The sequence below is a fragment of the Caloenas nicobarica genome, chromosome 10 (assembly GCF_036013445.1).
Source record: "Caloenas nicobarica isolate bCalNic1 chromosome 10, bCalNic1.hap1, whole genome shotgun sequence".
NCBI lineage: Eukaryota > Metazoa > Chordata > Aves > Columbiformes > Columbidae > Caloenas > Caloenas nicobarica.
This window is the reverse complement of record NC_088254.1, coordinates 23,833,249-23,852,756: the sequence shown is the minus strand read 5'-3', so window position 1 is coordinate 23,852,756 and position 19,508 is coordinate 23,833,249. Positions and strand designations below refer to the sequence as shown.

Below are 19,508 nucleotides of genomic sequence, written 5' to 3'. Positions count from 1 at the left end.
AATCCCGATGCTGACACAAATCCAAAGGAAGTTTTACCTTTAGGTAGTCTTTGTAGTTTCCAGTAGACTCAATCCATTAGTTCCTGAATTAAACAAATGTAAATCCATATATTCTTATTCCATATTATGTAGTCAAAAAAATGTTTCACTGTCCACCAAAACAGAAAAAGGGTCAGTTCTACTCAGTTAAGGTCAGCTCTCTGCTCTCTTTCAAAGAAGACAGCAGGAACTTGTGCTCCTTTTCAGAACCCAGGCTTTTTTACCCGAAAAAGGTGTCTTCAGACTGAACCCTCACTTTCTTTCCAAAGTTGAAACCCTTTTAAGCATCTCAGTTGAGAATTGTACTTTCAAAGTATTGACTATTGCCTGTGTTTGTGTTGGTGACCTCCAGGTCACTGGCAGGGCCGTATGGCTTGCTGCGGATCTTTCAGAGAATGTTCCAACACTTTGTCCCAAGATTTGACAATCCAAAGGCATATATTGAAAAGAAGCACTGGATCACTGAACTGCAGTTGTTGCTGTAGTGCTGTGGCTGGGAGGTTGTGCTGGTCTGGTGACTGGAGGAGAGCTGTGTCCTTGCCATCTGTTCGTTGTCTGGTGTGACTGCCAGGTGAGCGGGTGGGTGCGGATCCACAGGGCTGTGCTGGGGGTGGGAGCAGAGCCCAGCAGGCTCTGGTCTGTCCCAGTGCTCACCACAGTGGCTCCAGCCCACTGCGGGTGGTTCCCAGCACCGCGGCAGAGAACTGGCATAATAGAGTGGCTGGTGTTACTGCCTGGGTGTTGGAACTGTCAGGCAGAAGACTGGGATGTGACAGATGTCATGGAGCAGCTCAGCAGCTCCCATAGCATGGAACTATTTTTTTTTCAATAGTTTGTCCCTTGAGAATTTTTTAATCTTTGGTGTTTTTACATAGGGTATTAAGATGGGGATGTGTCACCTGTTCAAAACATACAGAAACCGAAGATGTTTGATTCCAGTGCATTAGTTTTTCCTGAAGTTCACAGATATTTGCCACTGATTGGCACAATCTGAAAGCTACAGAAGAGAAGGTTCTACTTTTTTTTTTTTTTTTTTTTACCCCATCAAAATTCTGCAATATTTTTATTCCTGAGCATTCCAAGGTCTCTGATAGCCCCTGGAAGATCACTGGGAGGGAGACTTGCTGTAGGGCAGGCAGGACATCTCCAGCTTTCCAATTAATTCCAGGATCTAAAAGTGAGCTGGGATCTTCTGCAAGGCAGGCGGGGCACCAGCAGTTCTTTCAGTGCTTGCTATGAAAAAAGGTCACTATTGGCAACTGGTACCCACAAGGATCCTGGAATCCAGCTCCTGTCCCTGCACAGGACACCCCACAGGTCACCCCGTGTGTCTGAGGACGTTGTCCAGTCTCTTTTTGAACACCGTCAGGCTTGGGGCCGTGGCACCTCCCTGGGGAGCCTGTCCCAGTTCGCACGAGTTTGTCGAGTTTCACGCATTTGGAAGCACCGGCCAGAGTCCTGGTGCTCTCGGTCGCCCGTGGGGTGCGGGTGCCGCTCCCCGGCCCGCACAGGGTTAACCCCGTGCGCACGGGGGGGCGGGGGGCGGCTCCTCCCTCGGCCGCGGTGACTCCGCACTGCTCCGCACCGGCGCTGCCTGCGCACCGCGGGCTCCGCTCCCTGCGCGGCTGCTGCTCCGCGGCCGCTCCCCGGACGCGATGGTACGTGCGTTCCCGTGTCCCGTCCAGCCGGGCCGGGCTGCGGGGGTCCCGGGCGGTGGGGGGCGGTCGGGGATGAGAAGCCCCCGGCACCGCTGCGGAGGGTGGGTGGGTGCAGCAGTGAGTCAGCCAGCGCTGGCTTTGTTCTGGCGCTGATGCTGTTTGCTGCTTTGAAGAAAGCCGATGGACCAGGCGAGGACGAGTTATTCTGGGCGAGGTGACTGTAAATTCGGGTACCCGGCGAGCGGATTTAGCCCTGTTGGGCTTTGCTCTGCCTCGGCTCGGGCGGAGCTGCTGGGTCTGCGCTGCCCTCGCAGAGGAGCGGGAGGAATCTTTGCGGAGCACTCTGGAGCAGATGCGGTTTTCTTTCCTTGGAATTTGATCCTATGGGCGTAGGGAGAGTGACTGGTGGTGGAGGAGGACAGGACTAGTGACAAGAGGGAAAGGTGACTGCAGATGGAGCTTGCTTTTTTTTTTTTGGTGATCCGAGGACCTCGCCCCTTCTCAGCTGCTTGTGTCCTGAACTGAAACCGAATTCCCTGGCTGCTCAGCTGTTTACTGCACTTGTGTCATTAGCTCGAACACAGAGAAGGATGTATGGAGATGGATCTAGAGAATAATCTGGAGAAGATATTCTGCCTGTCAGGGATTTAAGGAGTCCTGCAGCATTATGATTTATCCCAGTGTGGTCTGTCTTGAAGATGGTGTGCTACTGCAGAAGGGACGGGGGTGGCACAGGGCATCTCACAGACGCTCCCTTTGGGCAAGGCTTGCTGAAAACCAGTATTAATGTCTGTATCACTGTGCAGCTCGGTGCTGAGGCTGGAATGAGGCTAATGCCAGGCAGGAGGGGGGAGGGTTGTTAAGGTGGACTGTCAGGCTGCTGGTTAGATGGGAGAGAGATACAGGGCCCCTTTGGCAGTTACTCTTTCCTTTGGTGCTGCACACCCACACACCAGTAGTCTTGAAGCAGCTGAAGTCTGGCTTCGAGCTGCTCAATGCTACATTCTTCCACTACAGGAAGCCAAAAAGCATCCAAATGCATCCAGTTAGTGGGGGAGGAAAAAGGGAAGGTTCTTGTAAAATGTGCGTGATGCAGTTTTTCTAGGGCAGCAGAGGAGATGCGGCCAGGCTTGGAGCTGATCTTCATCCTAGTAGGAGATAGGGAGGGATTTTCTGCTTTAGCAATGAGAACAGCAAGGTGCTTCCTTTTTCCTGGCAGTGGTCCTTTGTCATCCCTTACCCTGCTATATTTCCCCCAGCTTCTCCCTTGATGACGCTCTCCTGCATCACTGGTGGTTCAGTGTGACGATGACACCTTTGCAGTCCACAGACACAGGGCGTGATGTTTTCATAGTGTATGTTTGGCATCCTTTAGTGTTGCCACAAGCAAACACCTTGTTAAAAGTGTTAAATCATCTGTACGCCAATGCTAAAATATGTTGAAGTGTTTCAAAATAGGGCCTTTTATCTCTAGGGTCCAGAGCTAGAGGAGCTGGAGCAGGGTTTGGCATGTTGACCATGAATATCTGTCAGACGCTGCTGTTTTGGGTAAGAGAGAGAAGGAGGAGAGGCAAACCTCATTGACCAGGGCGGGAGCAATGAAAAGAAGTCAGTAGTGATGGCAACAAAAGCTTTCTTAATAGAGAAGAGAGGAGTCTGAGAGCAACCAGAGCAGGACTGTCAGCGTGCAGGGAGGGGAGAGCTGGACACATTGATCACAGTGAGCTGGGAGGGAGGAGCGTGGCTGCTGCACACTCGCACACGCAGAAACACGCGCACACACACACACACTGCGGCAAATTCTGCAGCTGGTGCCTGCTGGCTTATGACTGCAGAAAAACAAGCTCCAGTTTAAAGTCTCTGATCTCAGAGACGAGGCTGTTTCTATTCCGAGTTGCTGTGGTTCCGCTGTGAAAGCGCTGCAGGCTGGCGCTGCTCCAGAGCAACGGGGATTCCTCTGGCTTCTGATGGGCAGGGGCCCTTTTCCTGGGCAAGATCGGTACCCTCCCTGTCTCCCTGATGGTTCCATACTGGTTGGCTGCATCCAGACTACATGTCTATCCTTACGCCTTCTCCAGTAAGTAGCTATTGTACACAGTCCACAAGCCCTTTTTTTCCTTCCCTCCTTTCCTTTCCTGCGATCTGACGAGGCCAGGCTGTCAGATCCTCCGCCCTGCTCACATTCTACAGACAGAGAGATGTGTAGCTTTGCAGTAGTTTCTCTCCTGACAAAACAATCCATGTCCTGTCGTATCTTTTTGCCACTCTTCCTCATGTCAGTGTCCTTGGCACACCTGAGTCACATCCTCAGCAGACACAGTGGTAAATGAATGAAGGACTTGGCACAGAGGATGGTGATCAGTAGCCAGAACAGGCTCTCTGTGGTGAAAGCAAGAAGCTGTGTGTGCAAGCACAAGAGGTGCCATGTGTCTCACTTGAAGGAGTGAGCTGCACACCATGGTAAGGGTGTTCCACAGCACGAGGGTTGCTCAGCATGAGTTGCTATGGGACATGGTCTTGTGCTCTTTGTACGTGTTCATATGCAGACAATCCTAGGTAACTCCTGCAGTGGCTGCATCTCACAAAAGCAGAATAAACTGAGAGCCAGATAAGGATCCAGCAATATATCTTTGTGCTGGGTGTCTGAGGATAGAGATCCGAGTGGGTGCTGCTTCTGGCCACTTGGCTTGCCCAGCCAGGTATGTCATGAGCATTACCACAGCCTTTCCAGCACTAATTGATGGGGAGAAAAGAAAGACCTCCAGGCCCTTGAAAAGAGGTGCTGTGGGAGGCCAGGGAAGATGAGTTAGCACACGGGGACCTGACAGTAGCAGCTGGCTCAAAACGAAGGGTGTATCTGCTAACCCATGACGTATGCATTAGGCAAAATACCTGGGGGAGAAAGGCAGGTGACACAGACTATACATCAGCCCAGTGACTGTGGATGGGACAAAAGAAAGTATCACAGAATCATAGAATGTCCTGACCTGGAAGGGACCAACAAGGATCGTTGAGTCCAGCTCCTGTCCCTGCATATGACAAGCCCAAAACTCACACCAAGTAAGTTATGTGTAAATGAATGCTTAGAAATTATTTGGGGGAGAATTTACTGAGATGGGAAAGGAGGATTCATTTTTCTTTCCCCTCAAAAATCCTGAATTAGCTACAGGACAATGTCTTCTGGACTCCAGCATAAGCCTTGTAGCTGCTGACAGGAAAGACTGGAGAAAGTCTTGAGCTACTTTGGTTCTAACTTCTCAATTTCTTTTAGTTAGAGGTGCTTGGTTGAGTAGTATGAATCCCTCTTACAAATAGACAAGCTTTGTATTTGCCTGGAGTAAACACTTTCCCTTCTGCTAAAGCATTAAAAGTAACAAGTTTCTATCAGTTTTGTGAGAACTGGTGGGGCAGGAGGGTGACCCGAATCAGTGCCTGTTCTGTCTGGCCTGGGCACCCCCCTTGCACACCTGGGCACCCCCCTTGCACACCGGTGTCCCCGAGCTGCCGCCCGGGCGGGTGGTTGTGACCGTGGAGGAACTGAGGATATTCCAGTGGACTGCAGGGAACATGGGGAGCTGGGATTACTGCAGGGACACACAAAAAGCAGGCTTTGTTAATTCCGTGCCTTGCTGTGGCTTGTTTTTACCTTTGCTTCACTCTGAAGAAATGGAGATAAATTTCTACGTGTGCCGACTGGTGACTGTAGATCAGTTATCCTTCTCTTGTGCCTTCCCCTCCAGGATCTCAGAAGTTAGTACCGATGGAACAATTAGTTATGTGTCCAGCTCTTCAGGAAATCTCTGTCTTTCCGAGGCTTTACTCCCAAAGGAACCTGAACACCAATGCCCTCGGCCAGCAGGTTTTAGTTCTCCTGAGATGGGCCTTTAAGTCTTGCTGGACCAATCTCTGAAATGTACAGAATAGTACTGGGTTGGATTTTTTTTTTTTTTTAATGAAGAATGCAATTTTTGCCTTTCTGAAGAGCACCACCATCCTAGTTTCTGTGTTTTTAAAGAAATGAGTGAGCTTTTGAGAATAAACACTTGGATATTTCCTCTAAGAGGATGAAGGTTGAGAATCTCAAATGGAAGGAGGCATGTAAATCACAGAGGGGGTAGGAATTGATAAGCATGTCTGTTATCAGTATGTCCTACCGAATAACTTGTGTGTCTCTGCACATATTATTGTCTTTCATGAGCCTTCTTGTGAAGCACCAAAGTCCCTGGCGATTCACTAGGACCTACCTCAGGGCCCTAGCAGAAGGGACAGGCCTTGAAGCTTTGCACTTTGAAATAACTTTCTATACCCCCATCATTGTCACTGTACTCTGTGCTGTAAATCAAACCCCAGGAATCCAAACCATGCAGAGAATCTACCAAGTGGCAACTAGATCCAGGACTGCAAAGTCAAAATGCAGCAAAGACAGATGCGGGCAGAGGGCAACTGCTGTTCCCTAAGGGATGGCAGAAAACAGTGCTGTGCTTTACCACCCTGGCCACAGAGGGGCCACAGCGGGTTTAATAGCTGTATCTTAAATGGAGATGACATTCAGCAGGTCGTCTTCAAAACAAGCAGGTGAGAGGGAAGAAAAGGTACTTAGAATAAGACTGTTAACAGCAGGGAATAGGAAGGAGGTTTGAGGGGTCTAAACAGACGGTAGAAATCAGGGGCAGGAGCCTATTGCCAGGAATTTGGCATCTCAATAGGCAAACAGGAGGAAATCTCAGCATTATTTCCTTACTTGTGACAGCCATTCCCTCCTTGATACAGCTAAGTTCTCTCTGCCTCAGGCAGCATGCTTGCACATTTCATATCGAGCAGTCGTCAAAAAAAAAAAAAAAATCAGAGGGAGAAATAGAACAGATCATGATCTGTACCTCCAAGTCAGTCAGAGTCAGCATTACCCAGATACTAGGAGAAATGTGCAGTTTTTTTGAATCTGTGCTATGTTCTGGCTGTAGGAACACGTATCCTGTGATGGATGTTCTTATTAAAATTAAGAAATGAGCAGCTGTCCAGCTCTGTGACTTACAGGAGTCTTCAGCCCTGAAAAGTGGAACAGGGCGGCTGCCCCAGTGCCACAGGGACAGGTTGGTGGGAGCCTCTGTTCAGGGGCTGGCAGCAAATCACAGCTGAAGCTCCGCCGACAAGGAAAACATGAAACATTAACTTGGCTTCCAAAGGGACCATTCATAAGTCTGCCAGGGGCTGGTGGAGTGAGGGCATCAGATAAGAGGGTATCTTACAGTGTGTTTAGGTTTCCTTTTGTGGGCTTAGCTGGAGACATTTCAGAAGTTGCAGCTCAGCTCCTCACAGCTGGGGATGATGCCCCGTGCAGAGCTGTGCTCTGAGTTCATGTGAATACCCATTTCACAGCAAAGCATGCGAGGTCCTCTCGAGTCAGCAAAGCTGCTGAGGGGAGCGGAATCTCTCGGCACTGATTCTGCACCTGGCAAACTAGATAGAAGTGCTCGTCTTGTCCATTACTGCAGCTCGGTGGTGTAACTTCCAGTTCAGGGGCATCTAATGCACAGCCGGGAATGGTAACTTCTGGAAATAGATAGAGCTGTTTCCAAAGGGAACGTGTGTGTCTTCAATTAGTGGTTCTAAAATGGATGAGCTATCGAATTGCTCTTTAGCATAAAAGTGAGACAGTATGTGCAATTAGGAAGCAATGAGATGGTTGCTATGGTTGGCACAGTATAGAAATAGAAGTTGCCTGGGAGAGAAGCCGTAGATGGCATGAAAATATCACAAGGAGAAGGGGAGATAGGAAAGTACAGGCAAATGGTTCGGAGGAGTATCTGCTGGGATGTGGGGAGTGCCCACAGCCTCCCATTCCATAAAGACTATTTCACCTCTTCCTATTGCCCTGCTGCTGGTTCACCCTTGTAGTAATTCCCAGGAGGTGGTCAGTCATTTTGCAGAGCCTGTTCTTACCCTTAAGCACGGCCAGTTCTCCTGACATGCAGTAACAGTATCGTAAGGTAAGTTATTAAATATCTCCAGTTAGATCCACAAAAAAGGAAACCTGAACATGCTTTCAGACGCTTCAACCCTCTCCATCCTGACAGACTCAGCAGCAGTTCTGGAATCCAGATCTTGTTCTTCTTCAACCCGGACCATTCTGTGCCCCTCCTGCTTTGTGTAGGTCTCCACACCACATGCTGCTGGTTTTGACAGTAATTAATTTAATTGGTTATGCTTTCCCATATTCTGTAAAATCTGTTGCTGTCTGGTCCTCTTTGGACCCTCCCGACTGGTCACTGCTGTGTTTTCCTTTGTCCTGTGTGGTTCTTGGTGGCTGCTCCTGTTGAGAAGTCTCTCTCCTTGGAGCTGTCTGGCTGATGCTGTCTTCCTCCTGTACCTTTTTACGCCAAGGTCTCTACTTGCAGAATTCTGCAGATTTTAATGCTTTTTCTCTGCCTCTGAGCTGTTCGAAAGTTTGCACTTACCCTGTCCCAAATCCGCCGCTCTCTCATTTCTCGATCTTAGCGCTTCATGGCTCCTTTTAGAGAGAGAGTTCGGTTCTGCTGTTGTTTCCCGGAAGCATATCTGTGACCAGTTTGTCCTCCTGAAGACAACTGGATAGGCTCTCTAGCTGGAAACAGAAGGTGTCCCAGCTCCACTCTGGCTCACGCGGTGCTCTCGTACGTGCTGCGCCCCCCCGTGTGCTGACCCGAGCGCTGGGTCAGCCCCCGCACGCGCTTCCCCACGCACAGACACATCGGGACACCCCTGATCTCCACGGGGTTTGCAGCCTGTGCTGTTATATTCCTGAGTGGCTGCTCTTCCACCCTCCTCCCAGCTTCAGTCTAACTGGAATATGGGTAATAGCGGTAAATGTACCATGTGTATCCGAAATACCCATCAGTCTGTGGCGGGGACATTAACTAAAGCTAAAACCTGGACGTTTCCCCCTGTGAAGAGGCTGCAGTCGATGTGGGCGTGCTTTCGCGTCTACAGCCCCTAGGGGATGCTTTCCTTCACAGAAATATTTGCGTTACCTCCACTGTCTCTGCGCACCGCTTCGTGTTCTCCTGCCCCTTGTAACTGGTTATTCAGTTTCTCCAGATGAAGTGTGTCTCCTATTGCATATTCACAGGGCTTTATTTCAGTGGTGTCATGATTTTAACTACAGGACTCAGCATCCCAGTTTGAAAAATCATCACACAGTGTTTTGAAACTTCCGTAAAAAAAAAAAAAAGTAAAAAAGAAAACAAACCAACTTTCATACATATGATAATACTTTCCTCCTCAAACAACGTTGGCTTCCACCTGTTTTCTAAGTATAGTTTAAAATCCCTCATTTTCTGTCCTGTGTTTCAGCTGTGACCCATGTGGTGCTCGCAGGTCCCATCCGTCACTCCACAGGACAGCACAGAGCTCTGCCCTCGCCTTCCCTGCAGGGACTCAGCGCTTTGCTGCAGCTTCTTGCCTCTCAATTTTCAGCTGATTTTCATACTCCCACTAAAAGTATATTTTCCCTTTGCTAGTACACAATGATTTTCTTTAGCTAAGAGAAAAACACTAAGCAAAATCTCTAAGGAGAAAGAACTTTAGATTTAGCCATTTATAAATCAATAGATACATATTTATCTATCTCTGCGGAGTGTTTGAAGACCTAAAAATAAAACATATATGAAATAAATCTTTACTGAAGACTTTTTCAGACCATGAGAGGCAGGACACTTGCTGGCGGATCACGAGGCCCTGCCTGAAGCCAATTCGTCATTCTCAGTGGTTGAATCACACTAGAAAGCTAAAAGTTCATCATTTTCCTAGTAACGTTTTAATGAGAATAAGTAGTTCCCGTAGCTGTGATGTGTTGTGAATAGAAGCGGGGGAGGCGGAGGGGCAGCCCCTCCAGCTGTGGCCACCAGGGCGCTGGCTGTGCCCCTGGCTCTGCTCATCTCTGGAACTGGAACAAAGGGCCGCATGTGCCCGGAATTGCTGGGATCCAACAGCCCAGCACCCGTTCACACCGCAGCCTCCCCCCAGCACTCGGAATATCTGTTAGTCTGTTCTGGGCAGTCTGCACCAGCTCCAGCTGGAGTCCTGCCCTGGTGTTTCTCCACTTGTCTTGCCTGAAAGTCTCATCTCATCCGACCAGGGCTGGGGTGGAAACAGCACGTTGAGTGTAGGCATGGATGGTAACAAATGGGAGGGTGTTTCAATAGCCAAGACAAATGAAAACATAATCACGAGAGCCCAGAGAGCAAAGTGGTCATGCCAAGAAAGAAAAAAGAGGTTTAAATGGAGGAAGTGCAGTAACCTTATCATATCTTCTCAATCAAAACAGATGCTGAACTCAATATAGCCATTGTTGTCTGAAAAAAAGAAAACCAACCCTGGGAGCCTGGGATTCTGTGTACGTAAAGAAATAGAGTATTCTGAAAAGAATTTTCTTAAAGTTTTTAGGGAAAAGAAAGAGAAATGAAAATAACTGATGGATTACTGCAAGTTTAAGACAAATCTTTAATTGCTTTTATCAATAATTTTAGCTGTTATTTCACTCTAACAAATATATTGTTTTAATCTAAAAGCCTTAATATTTTTATTTGAAATAAAACTACTTTTTTCTTAAAGACAGTTAGTAAAACATTGTTAGTAAAACAATTTACTGTCGCAACCCACATAAGCACTACATCAACTTTGGAATGTAATTTCCAGGCCATGGAAAGCAGCCGGGACGGTGGGTGGTGCCGCGTGCGGACCCTGAGCAGCTGCCCCGCTGCTCTCCTGTCCCTCAGCTGGTTTGGAAGGGGCTGTCCCGGGGTGTGATGGTGGTTCTGTCCTGCGTGGCTGTGTCCCCAGGCACTCGTGTCCCTTGGCCAGGGCAGAGGCTGATGCTGGCACATTCTAGGGTCCCGTTTGTCCTCGGAAGGTCAGTCCGGAGCGAGACGGAGCGTTTGCTTCCCGTGCCGCGGGTGCTCTGCGCTGGGCCAGGCTCTGCTCCCGGCAGCTGCATCCCTCTGCCAAGAGAGGGATTCGCAGTTTTCTTTAAAATTGCATTTGCCCAGAATCTTTCCTTTCTAGAGCCCACCACAAATTCCCACGCGCTGTTCAAATCTCTTCAGCCCACCCCTCCGCGGGGGGTTATTTCTAAGGTTTCTGCGGCCCCTCCTCTGGGCGGTCTGAGCGCACGGGCAGCGGGAGGTGCGTGCGGGCGGCCCCACGCCGCTCTGCGGCACGGCCCGCTCGTGCTGCCCGTGCTGGGGTTGCCCGGAGGTTGCCCACAGCTGTGAAATAGCCTGAATGTGTCTTCTGACCCACTGTAATAGGTTGGGGCTGCCACTCCCGCAGTCCAGCAAGGGTGCCCAGGGACGGAGGAGCTCAGAGTTTCTGAGATGCACAAGTCTGTAGGTAAGGAGGACCTGAATGGTGAATTCACAGTTTCTGGCTGTCAGAGCAGTCTGTCTATTTTTTAACTCCTGAGCCCACCTGACCAGCTGGCACAGCTTCCAGATCTGCAGCAGCCAGAGACGGTCCCACCAGCCGCACGCCGTTGGGTCTGCGCTGGGGCGTCAGTGCCGGCTGCTCTTCGGCGCTGGGAGGTCGTGGCTCCAGCAGAGCAGATCTGTCCCCTCCCGCCCCCTGAACGCCGCGGGGTCCCTGCTCTGGCGAGGGGTGGTCGTGGGGCAGGACACAGGCGGGTGCATTGCACGGGCAGGATGAGAAGCAGGACCCTGAGCTGAATTCCATGCAGGACTGTCTCTCTGGTCTCTGTCCCACGGGCTGTATCTTGCTGTATTCGGGGCAGTCCTGGCGTGTTTGTGAGTGCACGTGTTGTTTCATTTTCTCTGAATGGACACCACTTGGGGCTGGATCCTTTTTTTTCCCACTGCCTCTGAAGAAGCTGCAGTCAAAGACTTTGCAGCCTCAGAATGAAGAGTCAGTGACTATCCCGGCATTGTGACATCATTTCAGAATGAGGGAAATGGCAAACGGCTTTTCAGCTGCGCTGGCTCATGTTCGTTATGCAAATATATGCACTTTGAGAACCCTCATGTGTGGTTCGACCGTCTGCAGAGCTGGAATTTTGTTCAATAGGGCATCAGGAAGATCATGTAATACAGGCCTCAGCTCTTTGCTAAAGTGTAGCAAAGGTGCTGACCCATAGCGGTATCTGGGATCTTCTCGGGAGAAGGGTCTTTTCAGAAGTGGCCCCCTGAAGAGATATGATCCTAACATCAGGCAGGAGATCAGAAAGTTAGGAAGAGTTAGGTTTTAATCACTGTGGCTTGTGTGCCTTGATAACATGTCCAGACTGAAACTCTGGTATTTTTTATCAATTTACTATTGGTGTTTGCTTTACAGGTAGAACCTGGCCTGGTAAACCCAAATAATCTGAGGGACAAAGAAGGCAAAGGGTGTGGGAAGGGCACGGGAGATAAAGAGGATGGCTGAATTTTTAGATGACTCAGTTACTTATATCTAGAAAAGACTGTGAGGAATTTCTGCAACTGAACAGTCATCATGATGTCCCATTAAAGTCATTATCAAAAATTGCAAAATCAAGCACACTAGAAAAATTAAACCTTCCAGACTGTCCTCAGTTAATAGTGTCACGGCAGGGCAAAATTTGGATGTCACTGTGTACCCATAAGTAAAGATCTTTATTTGGTGCAAAGCTAGTGTCAGGTTATGTTATGATGCATGAAAAAATAGGATAGGGAATAATACAGAAAATACAATTATGTCACCCTGTGAATCTTCAGCGTTTTTTCTCATCTATACTTCTGCTCTTGCTCATTCTTATGGCTGTAGCAGAACTAGAAGAGTTTAAGGGCCAGGTGACAGTGGGTATGGGGACGAGAGAAACTCTCCTCTCAGGGAACAGGTGGTGAAGAGTGGAGGTTTCTGCCTTGACGGGGCACGATGGATAGAAACGCTCTCTGGGAGCGCACAGGCATTGTGGTGACTGCAGTAATCGGAATGTGCCTGAACACACAAAGTGAAGATTCGTATAAAATGAGAAATTCAACGCTAATGGAATTTACTCCCCCAGTTGCCTGGGGAGAGGAGACTTAATTTGATATAGCAGCTTGTGAGCAGAGTTTGAGAGGGCAGAGCAGGGTCAGGATCTGTGTTCAGAGAGGTTGTGGTCAGAGCCATGTTCAGGTGTGTGTTCGGGCAAGCTGTCCTCAGGAGTCTGAGGAGGATATTCCTCCTACTGGTGAATGTGACTGAGGAATTTTGCTATTTGCAGTGGCATTACCAGGCATCCATTTCACTGCAATAGGGCTCTAGTAAGGACAATTATCTGCCAGTGACCGGAACAGTGTGCTTTCAGTCCCTGTGTCTGCAATGTCAGCTGCACCGCTACTCATGTCTGTCGCATGTAACATCTGTCAGTGAGAAGGATGCGTCCGTCCACGTGTTTAAATCCTTTGCCTGTGCAGCTGCTTCTGCGGGGCCGTTTGGTGGAAGCAGCCAGCAAAGGGCTCCTCAGACCGATGAGCACTTGGACTCACGGGTGTTCCCTGGGCTGGGCACAGTGAGTGTCTGCACTGTCACACCGGCTGCTGCTGTAAACTGCGGGGCAGCCGCCGCGGCCGGGCTGTGGGCAGGGGCTGAGCTGGGAGCAGGGGCTGAGCTGGGAGCAGGGGCTGAGCTGGGAGCAGGGGCTGTGCTGGGAGCAGGGGCTGTGCTGGGTGCAGGGGCTGAGCTGGGAGCAGGGGCTGTGCTGTGGGCAGGGGCTGAGCTGGAAGCAGGGGCTGAGCTGGGAGCAGGGGCTGTGCTGTGGGCAGGGGCTGAGCTGGAAGCAGGGGCTGAGCTGGGAGCAGGGGCTGTGCTGGGAGCAGGGGCTGAGCTGGATGCAGGGGCTGAGCTGGGAGCAGGGGCTGTGCTGGGAGCAGGGGCTGTGCTGGGAGCAGGGGCTGAGCTGGATGCAGGGGCTGAGCTGGATGCAGGGGCTGTGCTGGGTGCAGGGGCTGTGCTGTGGGCAGGGGCTGAGCTGGGTGCAGGGGCTGTGCTGGGAGCAGGGGCTGAGCTGGATGCAGGGGCTGTGCTGGGTGCAGGGGCTGTGCTGGGTGCAGGGGCTGTGCTGTGGGCAGGGGCTGAGCTGTGGGCAGGGGCTGAGCTGTGGGCAGGGGCTGAGCTGGGAGCAGGGGCTGTGCTGGGAGCAGGGGCTGAGCTGGGTGCAGGGGCTGAGCTGGGTGCAGGGGCTGAGCTGGGAGCAGGGGCTGTGCTGGATGCAGGGGCTGTGCTGGATGCAGGGGCTGTGCTGGGAGCAGGGGCTGTGCTGGATGCAGGGGCTGTGCTGGGAGCAGGGGCTGTGCTGGATGCAAGGGCTGTGCTGGGAGCAGGGGCTGAGCTCTGGGCAGGGCTTGGTCTCCCAGCCGGGTCGGTCACTGTGCTCTGACTCACAGACTGCAGTTCAGCCAGGGGTCTGTGCGTTCTACTTTAGTGAATCAAGAACAGTTTTGGCTTTTGGCATGCATGTGTGTGTGCAGTGACTCAGTGTTTCTGGAAATGGCCTGTCTGGCTGTGCTGTTGGATCCTCCTGAGAACCCACTGCTGCAGCTGGAGAAGGGGAATCTGCCCAGCAGGGACCAGGAGGAAAGCTCTGGGGGGCTGCACTGCCCCAGAGTCACAGGATCATACACTGCGGGTTGGAAGGGACCTGTTGAGATTGTCTAGTCCAGTCCCACCTGCGCAAGAAGGGCCAGCTAGAGCAGGTTTCCCAAGTGTGGATACTCCACAACCTCTTTGTACAACCTATTCTAGTGTTTTTCCACCCTCACAGTAAAAAAAGTGGTTTGTTGTGTTTAGATGGAATTGCATGTGTCTTAGTTAGTGCCTCTTGTCCTGTCACTGGGCACTACTGAGAAGAGACTCTGACTTCTTCTTCATTCCCTCCCATGAGGTATTTATACATATTTATAAGATCCCTCCCCCATCCCAAGCCTCCTCTTTTCCAGCCTAAACAGTCTCAGCATGCTCAGCCTCGCCTTGTATGACAATGCTTCAGACACTTAATGATCGTCACGGCCCTTCACAAGGCTCAGTACTTCACCGTTTGTCCCTTCCAGGTGCCAGCTGCTGCTGCCCCACAGCCTGAGCCCTTCTCTTTCTTTCATGTGTGAAGGGGACAGCCCCCGCGGGGCGAGAGGCGAGCAGAATGCTAACCAGCAGAATAAAAACCCAGCAGAATGCTAACCAGCAGAACACGAACCAGCAGAATAAAAACCAGCAGAAGGCTGACCAGCCAGGCTTTGTTTGCCAGCCGGTCCCCGAGGGCCCTCCTGTCACCCAGCACGGGAGGAGGCTGTGGGTCCGGCCGCGTTCCCAGCGGCCAGCGGTCTGTCCGGGCTGCGCGGGCAGCGAGGCAGCGGGAGCTGGAGTCTGGGCAGTGGCTGGGGTTCCACTTTGTCCCAGACCCGCTGATGAGAACTGGAAGCAAATGGTTTCTGCTGAGGATGCTCTGAGCAGCGGGGGTCCCACCGTGGGGTGAGCTGTGCAAAAACTGTGCGATGCAGCAAGGAACAAGGTGCTGCTTCTGTTCACTGTCAAGTGCCAGCAATGCCCTTCAACTATCGTTACCTAAGGATGAGTGGGGTTTTCGCTTCTTTTGGCTGCAGCGCGTGCCCAGAACAGCCCTGGGCCCTTGCCTGCAGCACCTCCACCCCACGTCACCCCACGCAGCGGCTCCCGCCACGCTCCACAGACCACAGCACGCGGCAGAAATGCCACAGAATGCAGTGCCAGCGTTTCCTTCGCACAGCGATGGGTTTGTTTTAGTCTGGAGAGACCATTTTTAGACAAACCGAAAGAATACAAGTTCAGAAACCAGCTAGAGATGCAGAGTATAAATAGTTCTGCTGAAGCCTGAAGTGGCACTAATTTGGGGCTGAAAGTTGCCTCCTGGGCTTGTCTGTCTGGTTTATACTTAACTGCTGGCAGCCAGAGTAAAACATCCCAGTAAAGTGAGTTTGATTAAAGCTGTACTGAGTATTTGCCTTTCTCTGAGTTCTTTTTGTGTCCTTTTGTTATCTTTCTTTGAAACGCCAGTTTGATCAAGGTGTTTTAGAAGGATCGAGATCTGCCTAGAAAGAGCTGATGGGAGGTTGTGGAATAGAGATGATGGAAAGAACAACATTGTCAGAGAGCAGCAGTTGTCTGGAAGATGAAAAATAGAAATAGATTGTCTATTTGCAGTGAAGATCTATGACCCTCCAGTCTATATGAGAGGTTAAAGCCTATAAATTATACATTCCAACAGTTAAGCTCTAAGTGCCTGGCTTGCAGAGTGGATGTAATGTCCAGAGGTAGGTATTTGCAAAGACCAGAATCCAAAAATGAATGTGCTGCCTGCAGTGTCCAGGGAGCTGCTGCAGGCAGGTCTGCACATCGTCCACTTCCCGAGCCGTGGACGCGGGCACACGGCGGCTCCCGCTCTGCCTTTCGGGACCACAGGCACTCACCACTGCTCTTTCTAATAAATTATTGGGGCCCAGACATTATGTCAATATTTTGCCCAATATCCATGTAATGCCTGTGCCAAGAAAAGCACACAAACTGCTTTTTTTGTTCTGCCAGGCTCTTGCTTGCTCTTCTTTGGCTTTTCCTTTTTGCCTAAATCTATACGGAGAGCAGAGTCCTGTTTGGGTGCATTCGTGACTCACAGGAGGGAGACAGGAGAACAAGCATTCATATCACATCGGTGGTTCCCCTAGCAGCAGTTTACTGCTAGGAGTGCATGTTTGGATTAAAGAAAAGCACTTTGTAAGAGAAAAAAACTTATTAAGAGTGATGAGAAATTGGTTATTACTGCTGCACTGCTCTAATGAAGGGTGAATTGGCCTGCACCAGCTGGCTCGCAAAGCCCTGCGGTGACTCAGGCTTGGACAACAGCCAGAGGTTCCTCTCCATGGTGGCTGCAATAGGTGAGATACTTCTGGCTGGAGGGGACAGCTGGTCTGTGCCAGCGCTTACGGGCGCAGCTTCTCTGCCACGAGCGGCAGCTTGATGTGCCTGGCACTGTGGGCTTCAGAACACCCTGGAGCTGAGTTGCAAATAGTGCTGATCCAGAACTAGACCTTTTTCCTTGTTACTGAAAAGAGTTTGCTTTGTTCTGTGAGACCCAGGTATTACATTTGGTCTAGAATGCAAGCTGAAGCCTTGCAATCACACCCATGCTGAAATGGAATTTCTGAGGCTAAAGCATCCGCAGGCAGATACTGTCTCATCAGCTTCTTCCATGCAGTCTGAACTCTTGCCTCTCCCCAGGCCAAAGAACCCTCCATCACCGGAGCGACACCCTGGAGACGGTGATCCTGGTGAATCCCAACGTGGACAGCATCGTGTCCGAGGTGAGGACCAGTTGCTAGCGGGTTTTCCCCCATCAGCTCTCCTGCCCTTTGCACCTTCTGGAGAGTCTGAATGTGCTGCCAGTCCTCTGCGAGGTGTGGTGGAGTGGCCAGGTGTTCTGGTCTTGACAACAAGATGTACACAGTAACCAGTATTCTGTGGCTTAATTTAGTGCTAGACAAAGAAACACAGGAGACTGGTCTGTGTGTGCTAGCCCTTCAGGAATGAGCTGCTTCCTGGAAGAGTTAGTGCCTTAGAATTGCGTGAATTTTAAGGATTTCTCAGGAGCTCGAAGAGTTTCCCACCAAACAGAGTGGAGGGGTTCTGAATCTTGAGCATTCAAGTTTGATGAGAGTCTAAATGTGCTGTGCACGTGGCAGCATAACACCAAACGTTTTGTCTTGGCGTTGGTCTACTCCGTCAGTGTGAATGAGTACATGACGTGGAGCTGTGTCTGCCAGGCACCAGCCAGTGTCTTCCCTCTTCAATAACCTGCTCTCTCGTATGTAGAAAATCTATGTTTTGGCTATTTGTGGATAACGTATAGGTGTCTCTTGTCCATGTGATTGGGTTTCTTGGTGCTGGGGAGGAATACAGAAAACTTTCTGACTGCAACGCTCTGTCTTACGGTAACAGGTCCGCTCACTGGTGTGTGATTCATCAGCCCACAAACTACTGATCTTCTGTGGTCAGAGCTCTGACCAGGAAGGAGACTTGATCCTGCAGACGGGGACCTTCACCTACCAGAAGTTTGCTGAGATACTTTCAGACCCGGAGGTGAGTGGGCAGTGACCCAGCATGTCCCTCCTGCCACAGGGAGCGTGGCAGAGCGATGCAGCCCGTGCCGCTCCCTCGGGTGGATCCGCAGAGGGACGGGCTTGAAATCCAGCACAAAATTGCACATCACAAATAAGTCGTGTATAGTCACAGAATCACAGAATCACAGAATGTTAGGGATTGGAAGGGACCTCAAAAGATCATCTAGTCCAATCCCCCTGCCAGAGCAGGAAAACTTAGGTGAGGTTACAAAGGAAGGCGTCCAGGCGGGTTTTGAATGTCTCCAGAGAAGGAGAATCCACAACCCCCCTGGGCAGCCTGTTCTAGTGTTCTGTCACCCTCACTGAGAAGAAGTTTCTTCTCACATTTAAGTGGAACCTCTTGTGTTCCAGCTTGGACCCATTACCCCTTGTCTTACTGTTGGTTGTCACCGAGAAGAGCCTGGCTCCATCCTCGTGACACCCACCCTTTATATATTTATAAACATTAATGAGGTCACCCCTCAGTCTCCTCTTCTCCAAGCTAAAGAGACCCAGCTCCCTCAGCCTTTCCTCATAAGGGAGATGCTCCACTCCCTTCATCATCTTTGTGGCCCTGCGCTGGACTCTCTCCAGCAGTTCCCTGTCCTTCTTGAACCGAGGGGCCCAGAACTGGACACAATATTCCAGATGAGGTCTCACCAGGGTAGAGTAGAGGGGAAGGAGAACCTCTCTCGACCTACTAACCACCCCCCTTCTAATACACCCCAGGATGCCATTGGCCTTCTTGGCCACAAGGGCACAGTGCTGGCTCATGGTCATCCTGCTGTCCACCAGGACCCCCAGGTCCCTTTCCCCTACACTGCTCTCTAATAGGTCATTCCCCAACCTGTACTGGAACCTGGGGTTGTTCCTGCCCAGATGCAAGACTCTACATTTCCCCTTGTTATATTTCATTAAATTTTTCCCCGCCCAACTCTCTAGCCTGTCCAGATCTCGCTGGATGGCAGCACAGCCCTCTGGCGTGTCAGCCACTCCTCCCAGCTTGGTGTCATCAGCAAACTTGCTGATAGTACACTCAATTCCCTCATCCAAGTCATTGATGAATATATTGAACAGTATTGGTCCCAGAACTGACCCTTGAGGCACTCCACTAGATACAGGCCTCCAACCAGACTCCGCCCCATTGATCACAACTCTCTGGCTTCTCTCCTTCAGCCAGTTTGCAGTCCACCTCACTACCCGATCATCCAGTCCACTCTTCCTCAGTTTTGCCGTGAGGATGCTGTGGGAGACGGTGTCAAATGCTTTGCTGAAGTCAAGGTAGACCACATCCACTGCTCTGCCATCGTCAATCCACCTTGTTACGTCTTCATAAAAGGCTATGAGGTTGGTCAAACACGACTTCCCCTTGGTGAAGCCATGTTGACTGTCCCTGATGACCCTCTTATCCTTGATATGTCTTAAGATGGCACCAAGGATAAGGTGCTCCATCACTTTCCCAGGGATGGAGGTGAGGCTGACCGGTCTATAGTTGCCCGGGTCCTCCTTCTTGCCCTTTTTGAAGACCGGAGTGACATTTGCTTTCCTCCAGTCCTCAGGCACCTCTCCCGTTTCCCAAGACTTGGCAAAGATGATGGAGAGCGGTCCAGCAATGACTTCAGCCAGCTCCCTCAGCACCCGCGGGTGCATCCCATCTGGACCCATGGATTTATGGATGTCCAGATTGCTTAATTGCTCC

General features: G+C 50.7%; 1 protein-coding gene across 3 annotated transcripts in view; it reads left to right on the top strand.

Annotated features, from left to right (window-relative positions):
- Nucleotides 1–19,508, top strand: part of MAP1A (microtubule associated protein 1A) — a 59,066-nt gene that overhangs the window by 20,977 nt on the left and 18,581 nt on the right. Inside the window, exons 1-3 of one of the 3 annotated variants that reach the window (XM_065642229.1) lie at nucleotides 1,611–1,697; nucleotides 16,932–17,014; nucleotides 17,649–17,789. Coding sequence is in view for 2 of the 3 variants with exons in the window: in XM_065642228.1 (XP_065498300.1) it covers nucleotides 11,048–11,063; nucleotides 16,932–17,014; nucleotides 17,649–17,789 (240 nt within the window). In the remaining variant the exon portion in view is untranslated. Of the gene's footprint in view, nucleotides 1–1,610; nucleotides 1,698–11,015; nucleotides 11,064–16,931; nucleotides 17,015–17,648; nucleotides 17,790–19,508 lie in introns of those variants that run through there. The other 2 variants (XM_065642228.1, XM_065642227.1) reach the window with 2 other exon arrangements.